The 14,768-nt window shown below is 42.0% G+C and overlaps 1 protein-coding gene across 4 annotated transcripts in view; it reads left to right on the plus strand.

Annotated features, from left to right (window-relative positions):
- Nucleotides 1–14,768, plus strand: part of UBR4 (ubiquitin protein ligase E3 component n-recognin 4) — a 122,433-nt gene that overhangs the window by 29,259 nt on the left and 78,406 nt on the right. For all 4 annotated transcript variants that reach the window (XM_072975260.1, XM_072975262.1, XM_072975263.1 and 1 more), the window contains exons 21-39: nucleotides 104–183; nucleotides 783–911; nucleotides 1,588–1,770; nucleotides 1,922–2,044; nucleotides 2,131–2,360; nucleotides 3,808–3,929; nucleotides 4,926–5,023; nucleotides 6,230–6,387; nucleotides 7,177–7,386; nucleotides 8,246–8,347; nucleotides 8,663–8,763; nucleotides 9,014–9,212; nucleotides 9,586–9,774; nucleotides 10,208–10,271; nucleotides 11,769–11,960; nucleotides 12,497–12,567; nucleotides 12,658–12,805; nucleotides 13,233–13,460; nucleotides 14,108–14,278. In XM_072975260.1, coding sequence (XP_072831361.1) covers nucleotides 104–183; nucleotides 783–911; nucleotides 1,588–1,770; nucleotides 1,922–2,044; nucleotides 2,131–2,360; nucleotides 3,808–3,929; nucleotides 4,926–5,023; nucleotides 6,230–6,387; nucleotides 7,177–7,386; nucleotides 8,246–8,347; nucleotides 8,663–8,763; nucleotides 9,014–9,212; nucleotides 9,586–9,774; nucleotides 10,208–10,271; nucleotides 11,769–11,960; nucleotides 12,497–12,567; nucleotides 12,658–12,805; nucleotides 13,233–13,460; nucleotides 14,108–14,278 — 2,798 coding nt within the window. The remainder of the gene's footprint in view (nucleotides 1–103; nucleotides 184–782; nucleotides 912–1,587; nucleotides 1,771–1,921; nucleotides 2,045–2,130; nucleotides 2,361–3,807; nucleotides 3,930–4,925; nucleotides 5,024–6,229; nucleotides 6,388–7,176; nucleotides 7,387–8,245; nucleotides 8,348–8,662; nucleotides 8,764–9,013; nucleotides 9,213–9,585; nucleotides 9,775–10,207; nucleotides 10,272–11,768; nucleotides 11,961–12,496; nucleotides 12,568–12,657; nucleotides 12,806–13,232; nucleotides 13,461–14,107; nucleotides 14,279–14,768) is intronic.

Here is a 14,768-nt window from a genome sequence, read left to right on the forward strand (position 1 = left end):
TGGGAACCCCTGGTCCGGTGTGCTTTCTTAGTCCTTACATTTAATACTTGTTAAACAGAGTTGAGAATGAAACCATTCTTTTAATAAGCACATTGTTTTTCAGATGCTGTCCCACAACCCAGATTCTACTGTGTCCTGTCCCCAGAAGCCTCAGAGGATGATTTGAACCGACTCGATTCTGTGGTACCAGGAATTTAGAATTCCCATTTTACGTCTGTCAGGGGCAAACAGGGAAAGGGAATGACTTACTTTTTGTAATGAGGGAATTTGGTCTTTATTAGTATTTGAGCTTATTCTGAAAGGAATTAAAAATTTTTTTTTTTTAGTGGAAGTACTGGGGATTGAGCCCAGGACCTCATGCATGCTAAGCACACACTCTGCCACTGAGCTGTACCCTCCCTCCAGGAAAATATTATTTTGAGATAGATTTGCTGGGCTCCACTTTGGCTGTAGGGGACATCCCTCCTGGTAGTTGACACGTCTGACACATATTCTTGAAGACCATGTCTGTTAGCATTTTCGCTTACAACTTTTCTTGTTTGTATCTCATGCAACTATTTTAATGGACCAAATAGTTGTCTCATTCTAAAGCCTGCATTTGTCTGCTTACAAGAACCTGTAAACTAAGTGAGGTCCCTGAGTGGGTAGGAATCTTGCTGCAATGAGAAATTAACAACTATAATGGGAAGAAGCTGTTTTGTCAATCCTGAGGTGAAGTGGTAGTGTATAGATAGTCGGAAAAAAATTAAAAAAAAATGATTATCTTTCTTTTTTGATATTAGGCATGTGATGTTCTTTTCTCCAAGCTTGTTAAGTATGATGAGCTCTACACGGCACTGACATCCCTGCTTGCAGCTGGGTCCCAGCTTGATATAGTCAGGAGAAAGGAAAACAAGAATGTAACAGCCCTGGTAAGACCATGGAAGCGTGGGCTAATTATGGAGAGTTGAGATTTGTTTAATTACTGGGGAGCAGTCTGCCAGAAATTTCTTCCTGGGATCCAGTCAGTTTTGAGTATCTGTTTGCAAAACAGACGTGATACTTCATTATTTCCACCTAGTTTGGGTGGTTATGTTCACCTTGGAGATAATTTATTATTTTTGCAATTTTTGTTAACATTGAGAGAAATGTTTGTTAACATCTAGAGTTAATGGGCCACCTAAGTCCTATATCTCCGGTGAATACTGGCTGATGAGTGATATTGAAAGCCTCACACTTGAACTTTTTCTGTGGTCCCAGGAATGTGCCTTGTAGAAGCCATAGCGGCAATTAAGGCCACAGAAAGGTAATTGTGGGACTGCCAAGGAGAATGTTGTACTCTTTTTTGGTTACTTGGTAAATTATTGGAAGCCAGAGTTGTCTGAGAATAGCTTTCTTGGCCTGTGAAATGTGCAGAATATGGAGCAGATTATTTATATGTGTGTTTTACCATTTTCTGCTTTAGGTATATTCTGTCGAAAGACCAGGCAAACAGACTTGAGAGCCAAATCTCAGTTGAAAATCAGGACTCCACCCAGTTCTGTTAGGGAGACCTTGAGGCAATACCAAAGCTTCTACCTCTGTGACTGCTCTTTTTGCTTCTTCCAGGAGGCCTGTGCCCTTCAATATTACTTCTTGATACTGTGGAGGATCCTAGGGATTTTGCCACCATCAAAGACTTACATGAACCAGCTGGCCATGAACTCGCCAGAGATGAGTGAATGTGACATCCTACACACTCTGCGGTGGTCTTCCCGCCTCCGGATCAGCTCCTACGTCAACTGGATAAAGGTACTGCAGTGTAACTAACACAAAGCTTGCTGCTGAGGGGTATTCAAAGCCAACATGCTCTAATTCTGGGAACTTTAAAATTTAAGGCTAATGAAAGCTTTGGATCCTGTCTGTATTGATCTCTTGAACATTTTTTTCTTGCTATAAATAGGACCACTTTATCAAACAGGGAATGAAGGCTGAACATGCTGGTTCTCTCCTAGAACTGGCATCCAGCAAGTGCAGCTCAGTGAAATATGATGTGGAAATTGTAGAGGAATACTTTGCTCGACAGGTATGTTAGTTTTGGATCCGTGGTAGAACTTGGCTTCTCCCATAGCTTTTTGCCACAACTAATTATTATCTTGGGTATTTTTGAAGATCTCATCATTCTGTAGCATCGACTGTACCACCATCTTGCAACTCCATGAAATTCCTAGCCTGCAGTCCATCTACACGCTTGATGCTGCGATCTCGAAGGTCCAGGTCTCTTTGGATGAGCATTTCTCCAAGATGGCTGCCGAGACCGATCCTCATAAGTCATCTGAGATCACCAAGAACCTGCTCCCAGCCACACTGCAGCTCATTGACACCTACGCATCGTTCACTAGGTATGACGGGCTGCCTGCCCAGAGATGTCGGAAATTGGGAATTTTGGTGCTTAGGTGGTTTACTTTCTTTAGGCGCCTGAAAATTCCTTGGATTGAACTTGGTAGTTTGAGTACTGTTCACTCTGTAGATCCTCAGAATTTTACTTTTTTCCTTTTTATCAGTTTAGAGGTTTTTAGGGTTTTTTTCTTTTCTTTTTTTCTTGGTATAATGTTTTCTTGTCTAATATGAAGGGGTGCCTGATAAAGGACTTTTAAAATAGTTAGGAAGAGTCAAGAAAAAGGTAATTTATATAAATATCTAAGTATCTTCTATCAATTTTTTTGTAGGATACAGAGAAAGATAATGTAATTTTTCCAAACACTGTCATTTCTGTTATTCACTAAGATGAAGCTCTTTAAATTTCACGGTATGTAGGTAGAGAAAAAAATTTCTTAATAAGTTAGAGTCTTTGAAACTCAGCCCTTTCTATAATAAACATTGCAAATTTCACACTCTGTAGATGTGCTTAGCATAAGTACTTTAAAATTCATTTTCAGTGTATAAAAATTAGGAATTTATACACAAGTCAAGATTTTTGGCTTTTCCTTTTCTTACATTGGAAGAACTGGCAAAACTGGTCCTGTCTTCCTTCCTGCCCTAACAAACCACAGCTAAGGACTGGCTTCCTCTTGGTCGGTCTCACTGGGCCTTTTAAGCTCATTTATCTGGTCCCTGTAGGATTTCGCTGTTCCGTTCCTGTTCTGTGGGGCGTTGATGCTGAGAGGGATTTGGATTGTTGTAAAACTTAACTAATGTCTTTGAGTGTGAATGCCTTGCAAGACAGGACTATTAATTAAGGCAAAATTTTGGAATAAATGTGAGCAATAAACATGAATAGCAAATATGAGTGCTTGCTATGTGCCAAGTACTTTTTCTTTTTTCTTTTTTTTTTTTTTTTTTTTGCCAAGTCCTCTTCTCTGTGCTACTGGTACAGCAATAGCAGAGCTGAGCACGTGACTGCCTGTGAGAGTGCCAGGCTCTAATCTGGCCTGTGAGGCTGACGCTTTCTAAACTGAGCTGTTAATACACATTCCTGGGCAAATAAACTTGAAAAAATGCTTTTGAAAAAAAAAAGTATATGTAATATTTCTCAGAGTCTTTAATAAATATGTTGTCTGTCTTTTGAGGCCTGGGGGAATCAGGCAGTTATAGTAGTCACTGTTTCCCAAGCTCATTTGCTCTGGAATTGCGCTTTATGAGCATTTCAGAGGATGGGATATTCTTTGGGAAACAATTACCCATTGGATTTCTTAGGAGACCCAAAAGGGGCAGGCACTGTCAGCTACAGTTAAAAATCAGGAAACTGAGATACCCATTTTTCAATTGGTCTAGGGTTAGTTTTTCCTAACTAAAATAGGGGTAGATTCCTTCAGCTTGCACATAGCCGCCTTTTTTTTTTTTTTCCAGAACCTATTTGCTACAGAACTTTAATGAAGAGGGATCCACTGAAAAACCTCCCCAGGAGAAATTACATGGCTTTGCTGCTGTTTTGGCTATTGGCTCTAGTAGGTGCAAGGCAAACACACTGGGTAAGTGAATGTGCTTTTGAATAAGACTGTTAACACTAATATGACTAGTAATACTGTTTCTCTCCCTTTCTGCCTGTCTACCAGCCCTACCATTTTATTGGAATCTTTCTGTGTGTCAAGCATTGACATAGGTTTATCTGTTTTGATCTTTACAATAACCCTGTGGAGTGAGTTTTATTATCCCCATTTTACTCATTAGGAACTAAGGCTTAGAGAAGTTATTTGCCCAAAATCCTACATCTTGCAAGTGATGGAGCTGGGATCCAAACCAAGATCAGTTGGTTCTAGAGTGTTAAGACTGTTCATCTGTTAGCACAGATCTTTGTTCTTCTTTTCATTTATAGAGATTAGGAAGACTAGCAAGCTACTGCTTCGTGCTTGGGAAAACCTCTTCCTTGTGTTAGGAATGATCTGGTAGAAAATTAGAATTAGGTTAGAATTTAGGTTGGGCAGGATTGGAGTTAAGAGTAATAACTACCCTTTAAAATTTACAGCCATTGATATATTCCTGAATTTCAAGCTTTAAGTACCCTTTTAATGTTCAGATATTTTCACTTTTAAAAGTTTAATTCCATTACTCCATTAAATAGTGTTCTTAATGTGCATTAACGAGCTCTGCCCTCCAGATTTGTGGTAAGGAGAAAAGATATCAAAGGAATACCTGCTCATAGAAGGTCCAGCACATGTTGAATAGTGAGTGACTTATAGTGACCTGCCCTCACTTTGCATCTTTTTTCCAGTGGTCTTCTTTACTCGCAAGATTAGAAAGTGAATATGACGGGAAATGAAAACCTTACAATTGAGATTGTTAGCTGTTAAGCACTTAGCTAGTTCTTGGACGTAGTGCTGCTGTTGAAATAATCCATCTAAACTGTTTTAGTGATTTTAACTGCCTGGGCTGTGGTGTTTCTCTTTGCATTTGAGCTTGGCTTTTAAATTGTAGTGTGTCATTCTTCCTCTCTTGTGATGATTCCTTGTCTTTTTTGTCACCTCCAGGTCCAACCCTGGTTCAGAATTTACCATCATCGGTACAGGCTGTGTGTGAGTCCTGGAACAACATCAACACCAATGAGTTTCCCAACATTGGATCCTGGGTAAGTGTCTGTTGCAGAAGCAGAAATTCGGAGCGCTCGCCCTTCTGTGTTCTGTTCCTATTCTTCAGGCTTAAACCAGCTGCCAAGAGATCTTAGTACACGACTGCAGTAGTGTTTGTTGCGGCTGAATCCGTAATCAAGGACTTGAGCCACCCAAATGGTTATTTCATTAAGAATAAGAAATCTGCTACTGGGTTACAGGACAACCACGTTATCACATTGGACCCTTGAACAGTGCAGGTTTGAGCAGCGTGAGTCCACTTATACATGATTTTTTCACTCAGTGTGGACTGCAGTGCTAAATGATCTGTGGTTGTTTGAACTGCACATACAGAGGGCCAGCTGTAAAGTTACACACGGATTTCCGACTGTGTGGACAGTCAGCACCCCTAACCCACATAGTATTTGAGAGTCAACTATACTTTGAGCCTCCGTTTCATTATCTGTTAAATAATGGGATGTGAAGATTAAGCATGTGAAATGTAAAGTGCCTTGCACATTGTCTGGCACATAAATTCTCAGTAAATATTAACTGTTTCCTTTTCCTTTTTAGGTTATATGTCAAGAACCTACTCTTTTTGTCATAATTTTATGGGGTAGCTTTTAAGTTCTCTAGGCTTTTAGAGGCTGTTGAGTTGTCTGTCAGTTTCCTTGATCTTTCTGTGTGCTTTACTCAGATTACCTCTATTAACAGATGATTCCATTATTACAGTTCTTTGGAACAGCCAAGTGTTATAATCTTGTTATCCCTGCTTTGTAATCGTGACCTCTGTTTACATTACCCAGAGCTACAGAGAGAGGATAATTAAGATATTTGTAATGGAGACCCAGATGCATTGTGAAATCCAGATCCTTCTCAATTATTAGAGGCAAACAAACATAGTTTTAATGCTAAGTATAATATATTCTAATTATTTGAAAAGTAGTAATGGATATCTTCACTTTGTACTAACTAAATTTTAGCTTAACTTTATCTTTTAAAATTTTAACGCAGCTTTGTTCCAATTAAAATTTGTTAACTGCTTTCTTTACTCCACCCTGCTTTCTATCCCAGGATGAGTAAGAGTGTATACTGGGTAGAGCCATCATCTGTAAACCTCAGTGGGGTCTTAGTTTGTGTCATCATGGTTTATTTTTTCCCATGTAAGAATTTTGTCCTGGGAGATAGATGATTTCTCCGTTTATGTCTGTTTTGCCTTGTTTCAGCGTAATGCCTTTGCCAACGACACCATCCCTTCCGAGAGTTACATCAGTGCTGTGCAGGCCGCTCACCTGGGGACTCTTTGTGGCCAGAGCCTGCCCCTGGCGGCCTCCCTGAAGCACACCCTCCTATCGCTGGTCAGGCTGACTGGAGATCTGATCGTGTGAGTACCTACTGTGTTGCCCTGAGTGCTCTCCGTTCCTGTGGTCTGTCAGAGCTAAAGGAAGACAGCAAGGGATTTATAACTGCATAATAATGCTCTTCTTGCATACCTCTATAGCAGAGAGCCTGTTGCTTTACAGTATGAGTGTTTACCTAGAAGGATTTTTAACTTAGATGTGAAAGGCAGCAGAGAGCCTCCCCCCTTTCCTGTGTAGTGTTTTCCAGAAAAAGCATGCTGGCTTCAAGTCATACTGTGATTTGGAGGTGCATTGGGTTTGACTTTCAAGGTGATAAGGAGTATTTGAAGTCAGGCTTTTCCAGATTCATTGCAGAAGCTAGATGCTGCTATCGTGGGGACTAGGGCAGGGCCATGGAGGGACTGTTTTATCTTTCTGTGCATAGATCACAGGTGAAGTCCTGTATCTCGTTACCTTAAAAATGATCCAGATTCCTGGCAATTCTTCTAGAAAAGCTGTCTGGGAAGGTTGCTAGCTTCAGTTTCAGTTAATTTTCTCTGAATACTATAAAATCCATTTTATATGACTAATTTAACATTTTAATAAATGGATTTTTCATATGGAAATAATTTTTGCTTCTGATAAAACAGTGAAAAAAGAAGACTTCATGAAGTTGTGAGATTATACCTATGTGAAAAACAACTATCAAATGAAAAAGACTAGAATAAAAGCCCTTCTCAATAAATGACTGGATCGCCTGATCCTCCCCTTGCAGCTTTTTTGGAGGAATGTATTAACTAACTTGGTTCCTTTTTTTTTTTTTTGGGCTGAAGTTGGTCCGATGAGATGAACCCGCCACAGGTAATTCGGACCCTGCTCCCCCTTCTTCTGGAGTCGAGCACTGAAAGTGTCGCTGAGATCAGTAGCAACTCCCTGGAGCGCATCCTGGGCCCTGCAGAGTCTGATGAGTTCTTGGCCCGTGTTTACGAGAAGCTCATCACTGGTTGTTACAACATTCTGGCTAATCATGCGGATCCCAATAGGTGAGCCTGAGTGAAGAGAAGAATCGGGTTCCTGTGACCTCCTGCTACCACTGATGAAATATGCCAACACTAGCTTCCTTATGTTGTTCATTAATACGTTATGATTGTGCCTTTTAACAGAAAGTTCTGTGCTTGTGCATTTTGTGTTCTTGTGGACACGCATGAAAGGTTATTTGGAATCCTCTTTTGTGATGAATTCTTAGGAATAAACACTCTGTACTAGGTGCAACGACGTGTACAAATGAGCTTGATAAAATTTCCAGTATTTTTGTAACCATGCTTCTGAGATGGGTGTTCTGCGGAGTTAGGTGGTCTCATAGCGTTGTTTGACTTTGATAGTGTAGGCCGTGTTGATGTAGGTGAGGCACAATGAACAACTGATTTAAGTTTCATTTTATCCCACTGAGAGCTGTGCAAATAAAGGGTCCACGTATTGGAATTTCCTGCCTTTTTGTTGTGGAGGAATCCAGGTTTTCATCAGGGGCTCCTTTTCTTTCCTCTTCCTTTTCCCCACCATGCTTCTCTTTTGGCTCCCCTTCCCCTTCCAATCTGTCCCTCCCTCCCTTCCTCTTTCTAACAGTTTGAAATAACAGTAGTGGTCCTTTGGACTCTTAGCCATTGACTAATCAGTTATCTCAGATTCTAGGAATTTTTTTTTGTTTTATTACAGTTTAGTTCATCAAATATTTATTGAGCACCAACCGCATGCCAGGGTTTATGCTAAGCTTTGACAAAACAAAGCTGAATATTGCCCTCAAGGTGTAGCCGTAAATAGACTTTGGATTTTTGAATATCAGTTTTAGGAGGACATTGAAATAGCCCTTGTTTCTGGTAGTTTATTTTTCTTTTGGATTTTCAGTGGACTGGATGAATCTATCTTAGAGGAATGTCTCCAGTATTTGGAAAAACAACTGGAAAGCAGCCAGGCTCGTAAAGCTATGGAGGAATTTTTCTCTGACAGGTGGGCTGTATTTTGTTTTTCTCTGTGAATATTTTTTGAATGCCTCCTGAAAACGGGGACCTATCTTTGTTGGCTCCCTCTTTCTCAGGGAATCCTGAAAGCCTGCTCAGGTGTTTGTACCTTGGGGCGAACTGCGGTTAACTGCTGACCCCTTGAGGTGATCAGTGGAGGAGGCTGATTTCCTGAACACCTAGCATTGTTGACTCACAAATGACCGGTTCCCCTAGAGGAGAGGAGATTGTGAAGAAATAGAATGGATGCCTTTTATGTGAGACTTAATGTGATTCTTCCATTTGTCCCCCTCCTGCCTTTCAGTGGAGAACTTGTGCAGATCATGATGGCAACAGCCAATGAGAACCTCTCTGCTAAATTCTGTAACCGAGTTTTGAAATTCTTCACCAAACTCTTCCAGCTGAGTGAGTGACAGCTTTTAGTAATCTTCTTAAGGGAACTTTGATGTCCGGCTAATGACTGTGCCTATCTTCTGCCCGAGTATAACCACAGCATGAAAATGCTAACAAGTGGAGAGAATTCCTCAGAGAAAGTTTGGAAGGAAGTCGAAAACTTGCTTGAAGCCTTCCCCCCTTTCCTGGCTCACAGTTTGCGCCTTCCTTTTCCCCCCCGCCGCCCTCCTCCACTGACGATCGCCTCTCGGTCTGTCCCTAGCTGAGAAGAGCCCTAACCCGAGCCTTCTGCATCTCTGTGGCTCTCTGGCTCAGCTGGCTTGTGTGGAGCCTGTGCGTCTCCAGGCCTGGCTCACCCGCATGACTGCATCGCCCCCCAAAGATTCTGACCAGCTAGACGTGATCCAGGAGAACAGGCAGCTGCTGCAGTTACTGACTACGTACATCGTCCGGGAAAACAGGTAGAGCAACTGCCTTTACTTCATGTGTTCTAACAACCTCAGAAATAAAGACAGAGCATTTGCAGCCATGTTTCCTTCAGGCATCAGCTGTTAACATTTTCAGTGATTCCATAGCTCCTTCTCAATAGACTCAAGGAATCTAGTAGATCTCCTTGATTTTTCCCTGGGAAAAACTTGTAGTGACTTGGCCTGTCAGTTGTAACATGGGTGAATGCTTTGTGCTCTGGTAGCCCAAGTCCACAACTGGGCTTAGTATGTATAGCTATGCATTTAATGTTTAATTTTAAACTTATCATAATTAGTCTTAATATTTAGAAGTATGCAGTCAGATTTCTGTTGATTACTTACCAATTTGCTGTTTCTTCTCTACCAGCCAAGTTGGGGAAGGTGTGTGCGCTGTGCTTTTGGGTACCCTGATCCCCATGGCAACAGAGATGCTGGCCAACGGTGATGGGACTGGTTTCCCTGAACTCATGGTTGTGATGGCTACCCTGGCCAGCGCAGGTCAAGGTGCTGGCCATCTTCAGCTTCATAATGCTGCTGTGGACTGGCTGAGTAGATGGTAAGATGATGAAATTGGAGGAATCCATCTGTAGGTTGGTTCATTTTAACACTGCTCTTAGAAGAAAGAGGGATGATTAATTGTAGGCTATTTCCTTTGTAGTTCAAAGTGAGTATAAAAGGAACCTGAATCTCTGCCTTTTTATTGGGGATCGAGGGAGTAGCCAATACCTGTTCACTTTAGACTTAATCTTCATTACTTTGTTAGTAGGGTTTCCTGTTCACTATTCCTAGGAGAAGTTTTGGGGAAAGTGTATCAACTAGTGTCACTGATGGGAACAGAGGCCCCCAAACCTCCGATTACTTACTTCCAAGAATGCCTTTGGTTCACAGGGGCTACAAATTGATGTAAGATAGTTGAAGAAATTCCTTTCTTTGGTTCCTTAGATGATCTGTGTCCTCTACCCCCTCCTTTTTTTTTTCCTTTGGGACAGCAAGAAATACCTGTCACAGAAGAATGTGGTTGAAAAGCTGAATGCCAATGTAATGCATGGAAAGGTAAGAAAAGTGAGGAGTTGACAACAGTCAGGGAGTGATGATTTTTTTCTTTGTGGCCAGGTGGAATTCTCTTTCCTGTTGGTTTCTGTCCCTGGGAAACCTACAGAGGATGAGGCCTATAATCTCAGAGACCTAGAAAGTAATTGCTAACTGCATGCCCTTGGGCCTCTTCTCGGTGGCGAGAAGTGATAGGAAGGAAATATTCTGGTAAACGAGCATCCAACAGAATCCTTCTTAAAACAATGAATTACTGCTCTTTTTAGATATTGGTATACTCTGGAAAATTGTCCCCTGCTCCTGCATTGGAACTGTGCTCTGAGTGTTATTTGAGGTTACAGTCTACCTCCTCAGCTCTAGTCCAGATGCTAGAATTGTTTCTTTACCTAAAGGTTCCGCCAGTGTGGTGAGAAAAAGAGTTAACAGTGGCAGAAGTCTTGCATTCAGGCCTTTTCTCCCCTGACCCAACTCATGAACCTGACCTAGTGGCTAAGAGCAGATAACTGGCCTCTGACTCCCCACAACTCCATTCGTCTCTCCCTCCCTTCTTGCTAATCTTTATCCTTTGCACGCTGAGCTGTCAAGAGTGTATAGTGAAGGAACTTAGAAGTCTGAGGCTTTGATGCCAGACTTTTGAGTTTTTTTAGGAAAGCACAAACTATCTGCAATGATTTGCTGGAAAAATTTCCCCTTGCTCTCTGAAACTATTCCTGCTCAACTGTGTTAGTTAAAAAAACTCAGTTATTTAAATGTCTTTCACTAATGGTTTAAAAAAAAAGCTAATGGCAGGGAAAAAAAAGCCAATGAGAGCTTGTTCATACTTTTAATATAGTCTTTTTTCCTTCTTTATTGAGGTATAATTGACACAGAACATTAGTTTCAGGTGTACAACATAAAGATTTGATATTTGTATATACTGCAGAATGACTACAGTAAGTCTAGTTAATACCGTCACCATACAGTTAAAACTGTTTTTTCTTGTGGTGAGGACTTTTAAGACCTACTCTCTTAGCAACTCTCAAATATACAGTACGATATTATTAACTATAGTCAGCATGTTTGACATTACATCCCCATGACTTACTGATTTTATAACTGGAAATTTATACCTTTTGATCCCTTTACCCATTTTGCCCACTTCCCGCCCCCTGCCTCTGGCATCACCAGTTCTGTTTTCTCTATCAGTGTAGTTTTTTCTTGAATGATTTTTGTCTCCATTTTAACTTTACTGTCCTGATTTCAGTAGTAGATTTTTAAAGAGTTATCTTTGTGCTTAAGGATAAATGAATCACATTAGATCAGTACAGTGTATTGACCAACTGCATTTATCATAATGCTGAGAGCTGAGGAGGTAGATAATGAAAGCATGCTGTTTTTCTTCTCTGCTTTTATACCATTGCTTGATCTTAAACTTTATTGGAAAAAGCTTGAGAAAACACAGCTTCCATACTAATCAAATATGGAAAACTGAAGTTTCCTTGGTGTGGTCTTCTCTTGTAGCATGTGGTAGTCCTCGAGTGCACATGCCATATTATGTCTTACTTGGCTGATGTCACCAATGCCCTGAGCCAGAGTAACGGTCAAGGCCCAAGTCACCTCTCGGTGGATGGGGAAGAGCGGGCCATCGAGGTGGACTCAGACTGGGTGGAGGAGTTGGCAGTGGAAGAGGAAGACTCCCAGGCGGAGGATTCAGTAAGTAAAGTAACCACCAAGGTCATGGCTGACTGGCACTTGGAGAGCTCATGCTCACAAGCCTTTGGTCCTATTTTCTAGCCCCTGTGAGCTTCTGAGCTTTTCCAGTCCTTGTTGCTTACTAACAGCTTGCATGACTGATGCCAGGCTGATTTTCCAGGCCTGCCGAGCAAGCTGCATGGATCTCATCTCTTAGGGGAAGGACCTTTAGTAAGCACAGCCCTTCTTCCGTGTAGAGTCACTTGTCCTGCAATTCGTCCGTTTTTACATTCAGAGTGGAGTGTCAGAGATGAGTTCTTCATGGGCATGGTGTAGATCTTGTAGAGAAAACACAAGATTTATTTTTTTCTTGGCCACAAAACCTTAAAGTCTCACCTGAAATTGCAGCACATTTATAGCCTGCACGCTGTTTTCAATTGGAGTAGGTTTCTGCTGGTCATTTATGAGTCAGTGATTTACTTTCCATAGTGTGTTTTTTTGTGGGTGCCTATGTGGAAAGATATATTTCTGATTTAAAAGGTTTATTATCTTTGAAGGATGAAGATTCTCTTTGTAATAAGCTCTGCACTTTTACCATCACTCAGAAAGAATTCATGAACCAGCACTGGTAAGAGTAGTTTTTCATTTTAGGTGATGGTGTGCTGGGCCTTGATTGTTGGGACTTCTGGGCTCATTGTCTGGTTCTTACTCTTTCTAGGTACCACTGTCACACCTGCAAAATGGTTGATGGGGTGGGTGTGTGCACAGTATGTGCCAAGGTGTGCCACAAAGATCACGAGATTTCCTATGCCAAGTATGGGTCCTTCTTTTGTGACTGTGGAGCCAAGGAAGACGGCAGTTGTTTGGTGAGACATTGCAACATTCTCTCGGCTGTAAAGGGTTACTTGTTAGTGACACAGGAATGCTTAAGCCAGACTGAGAAATTCTCATGTCACCTTCATGGTGGCCTGGGTCCAGGAGTACATTTTGGTTCTGTCACTGATCAGCTGTACAATCATGGCTTAAGCACTTTACTTAGAATATTAGAACTTGTAGCATCCTTAGAGATCTTGCAGTTTTTTCTAAGACTCCCCAGAATTTCAGATGTTACAATTAAGACCTTTTGCTGTGAGTGGGTGAAATATGAGATATTAGGTAAATATCATGAAGATCAGCATTCAGGCTTTTGGATATCCTTTAAGTGGTTAGCCAGTTTCTCCTCCAGGATGCTAGGCAGTATTTCATCTGTTCTTGTGGCAAGAACCTTGAGCCTCTGACATTTTCTGTCCCTAGGCTCTGGTGAAGCGAACTCCCAGCAGTGGCATGAGCTCCACCATGAAGGAGTCGGCATTTCAGAGTGAACCCAGGGTCTCAGAGAGTCTCGTGCGCCACACCAGCGCCTCCCCAGCTGACAAGGCCAAAGTCACCATCAGCGATGGGAAGGTTGCCGATGAAGAGAAGCCCAAGAAGAGCAGCCTGTGCCGCACAGTAGAGGGCTGCCGGGAGGAGCTGCAGAACCAGGTAGGCTCTGGGGACGCCCAGCCCAGCAGGCAGGTGCAGAACCTGGCTGGTTGGTTCACAGGCAGATGGTGCACAAGGCTCTCCTTGCAACTCCACTAGTGGGACGTGGAGTTGTTTTCTTGTCTCTCTGTGTGCTGATTGCCGCAGTGTGAATATGAATACTGTGTGTTGTCAGTCACTACCTATTTTGGGGAGTTTGTGGGAGGGTAAATTTTAGTTGTGTGGTACTCTAGGGCACCCTTTCTTAGTTCCTCATCTGAAGCACAAAATACAGAAAGTGATTTGAGTGACTATTTTCTCAGTTTTCCCAAGAATGGCACGTACCTGGAAGCATTGTAGATGCACTGGAGTGAAGTTAGCTAATGGCACGTGGTGGGAGTGTCTGAGCGGTAGGATAGCTACTAGCTCCATGGGGGCCCTGGTTTAGAAAGGTTTCTCTAGAGTTGGTGGCACAGCAGAATGCTGACTGGAATCCAGTCCAGTGTTATGGGGAGAGTGAGGTGAGGGCTGCAATATGCAATTGAAATTGGTGAGGAAAGTGGATTTTAGATTCTGAAGGTAGTTACTGGCAAGATTATGATGATGAGTATGACCCAGTATTTTCTTGTCTTTTTTTTTTTTCACTTGTGTATTTGGATTTTTCTCAGGCCAATTTCTCCTTCGCTCCTCTCGTGTTAGACATGCTCAATTTCCTCATGGATGCCATTCAGACCAACTTTCAGCAGGCTTCAGCTGTGGGGAGCAGCAGCCGGGCTCAGCAAGCCCTCCGTGAGCTGCATACAGTGGATAAGGTGGTTGAGATGACAGACCAGCTGATGGTGAGTGGGTCAGGGCCATGGAGTTAGGTGGGGATAGGAACCAGCGAATTTACTGACATGCTGAAGTGTGCTGAGGAATATCCTTAGAACATTAACCCTTGGCCGTCCAGAACTTAGAACTTAAGATGCCATAACGTCCTGTATGAAGACCAGCATATGAGGTGTGTCTTCGAGAGAAGGGAATCGCAGAGGTCATTTCGACGAAGCCAGCGAGTAGGCCTCCCTTTCAGTTCATGTAAATATGCGAACCCCCTTGTGAGGAACAACATTTGGGAGCAGTTATAATAGTTAGAAATTCCTCCTGTGTATAAAATAGAAAACCTCCTTATTATATCTTCTCTGAGGTTCATCTTGCTTGCAAAAATAATGCTTGTCCTTTCTGGCTTTTAGCCCTTTAGGTAGTTTTCCTTTAGTTCTTCCTATGGCATGGGTTGTAAGTTGTAAGTCGTTGTTCACTTTAACACCTGCTGCTCAGCACTTAGTACAGGAC

This window comes from Vicugna pacos, chromosome 13 (genome assembly GCF_048564905.1).
Source record: "Vicugna pacos chromosome 13, VicPac4, whole genome shotgun sequence".
Classification (NCBI taxonomy): Eukaryota; Metazoa; Chordata; class Mammalia; order Artiodactyla; family Camelidae; genus Vicugna; species Vicugna pacos.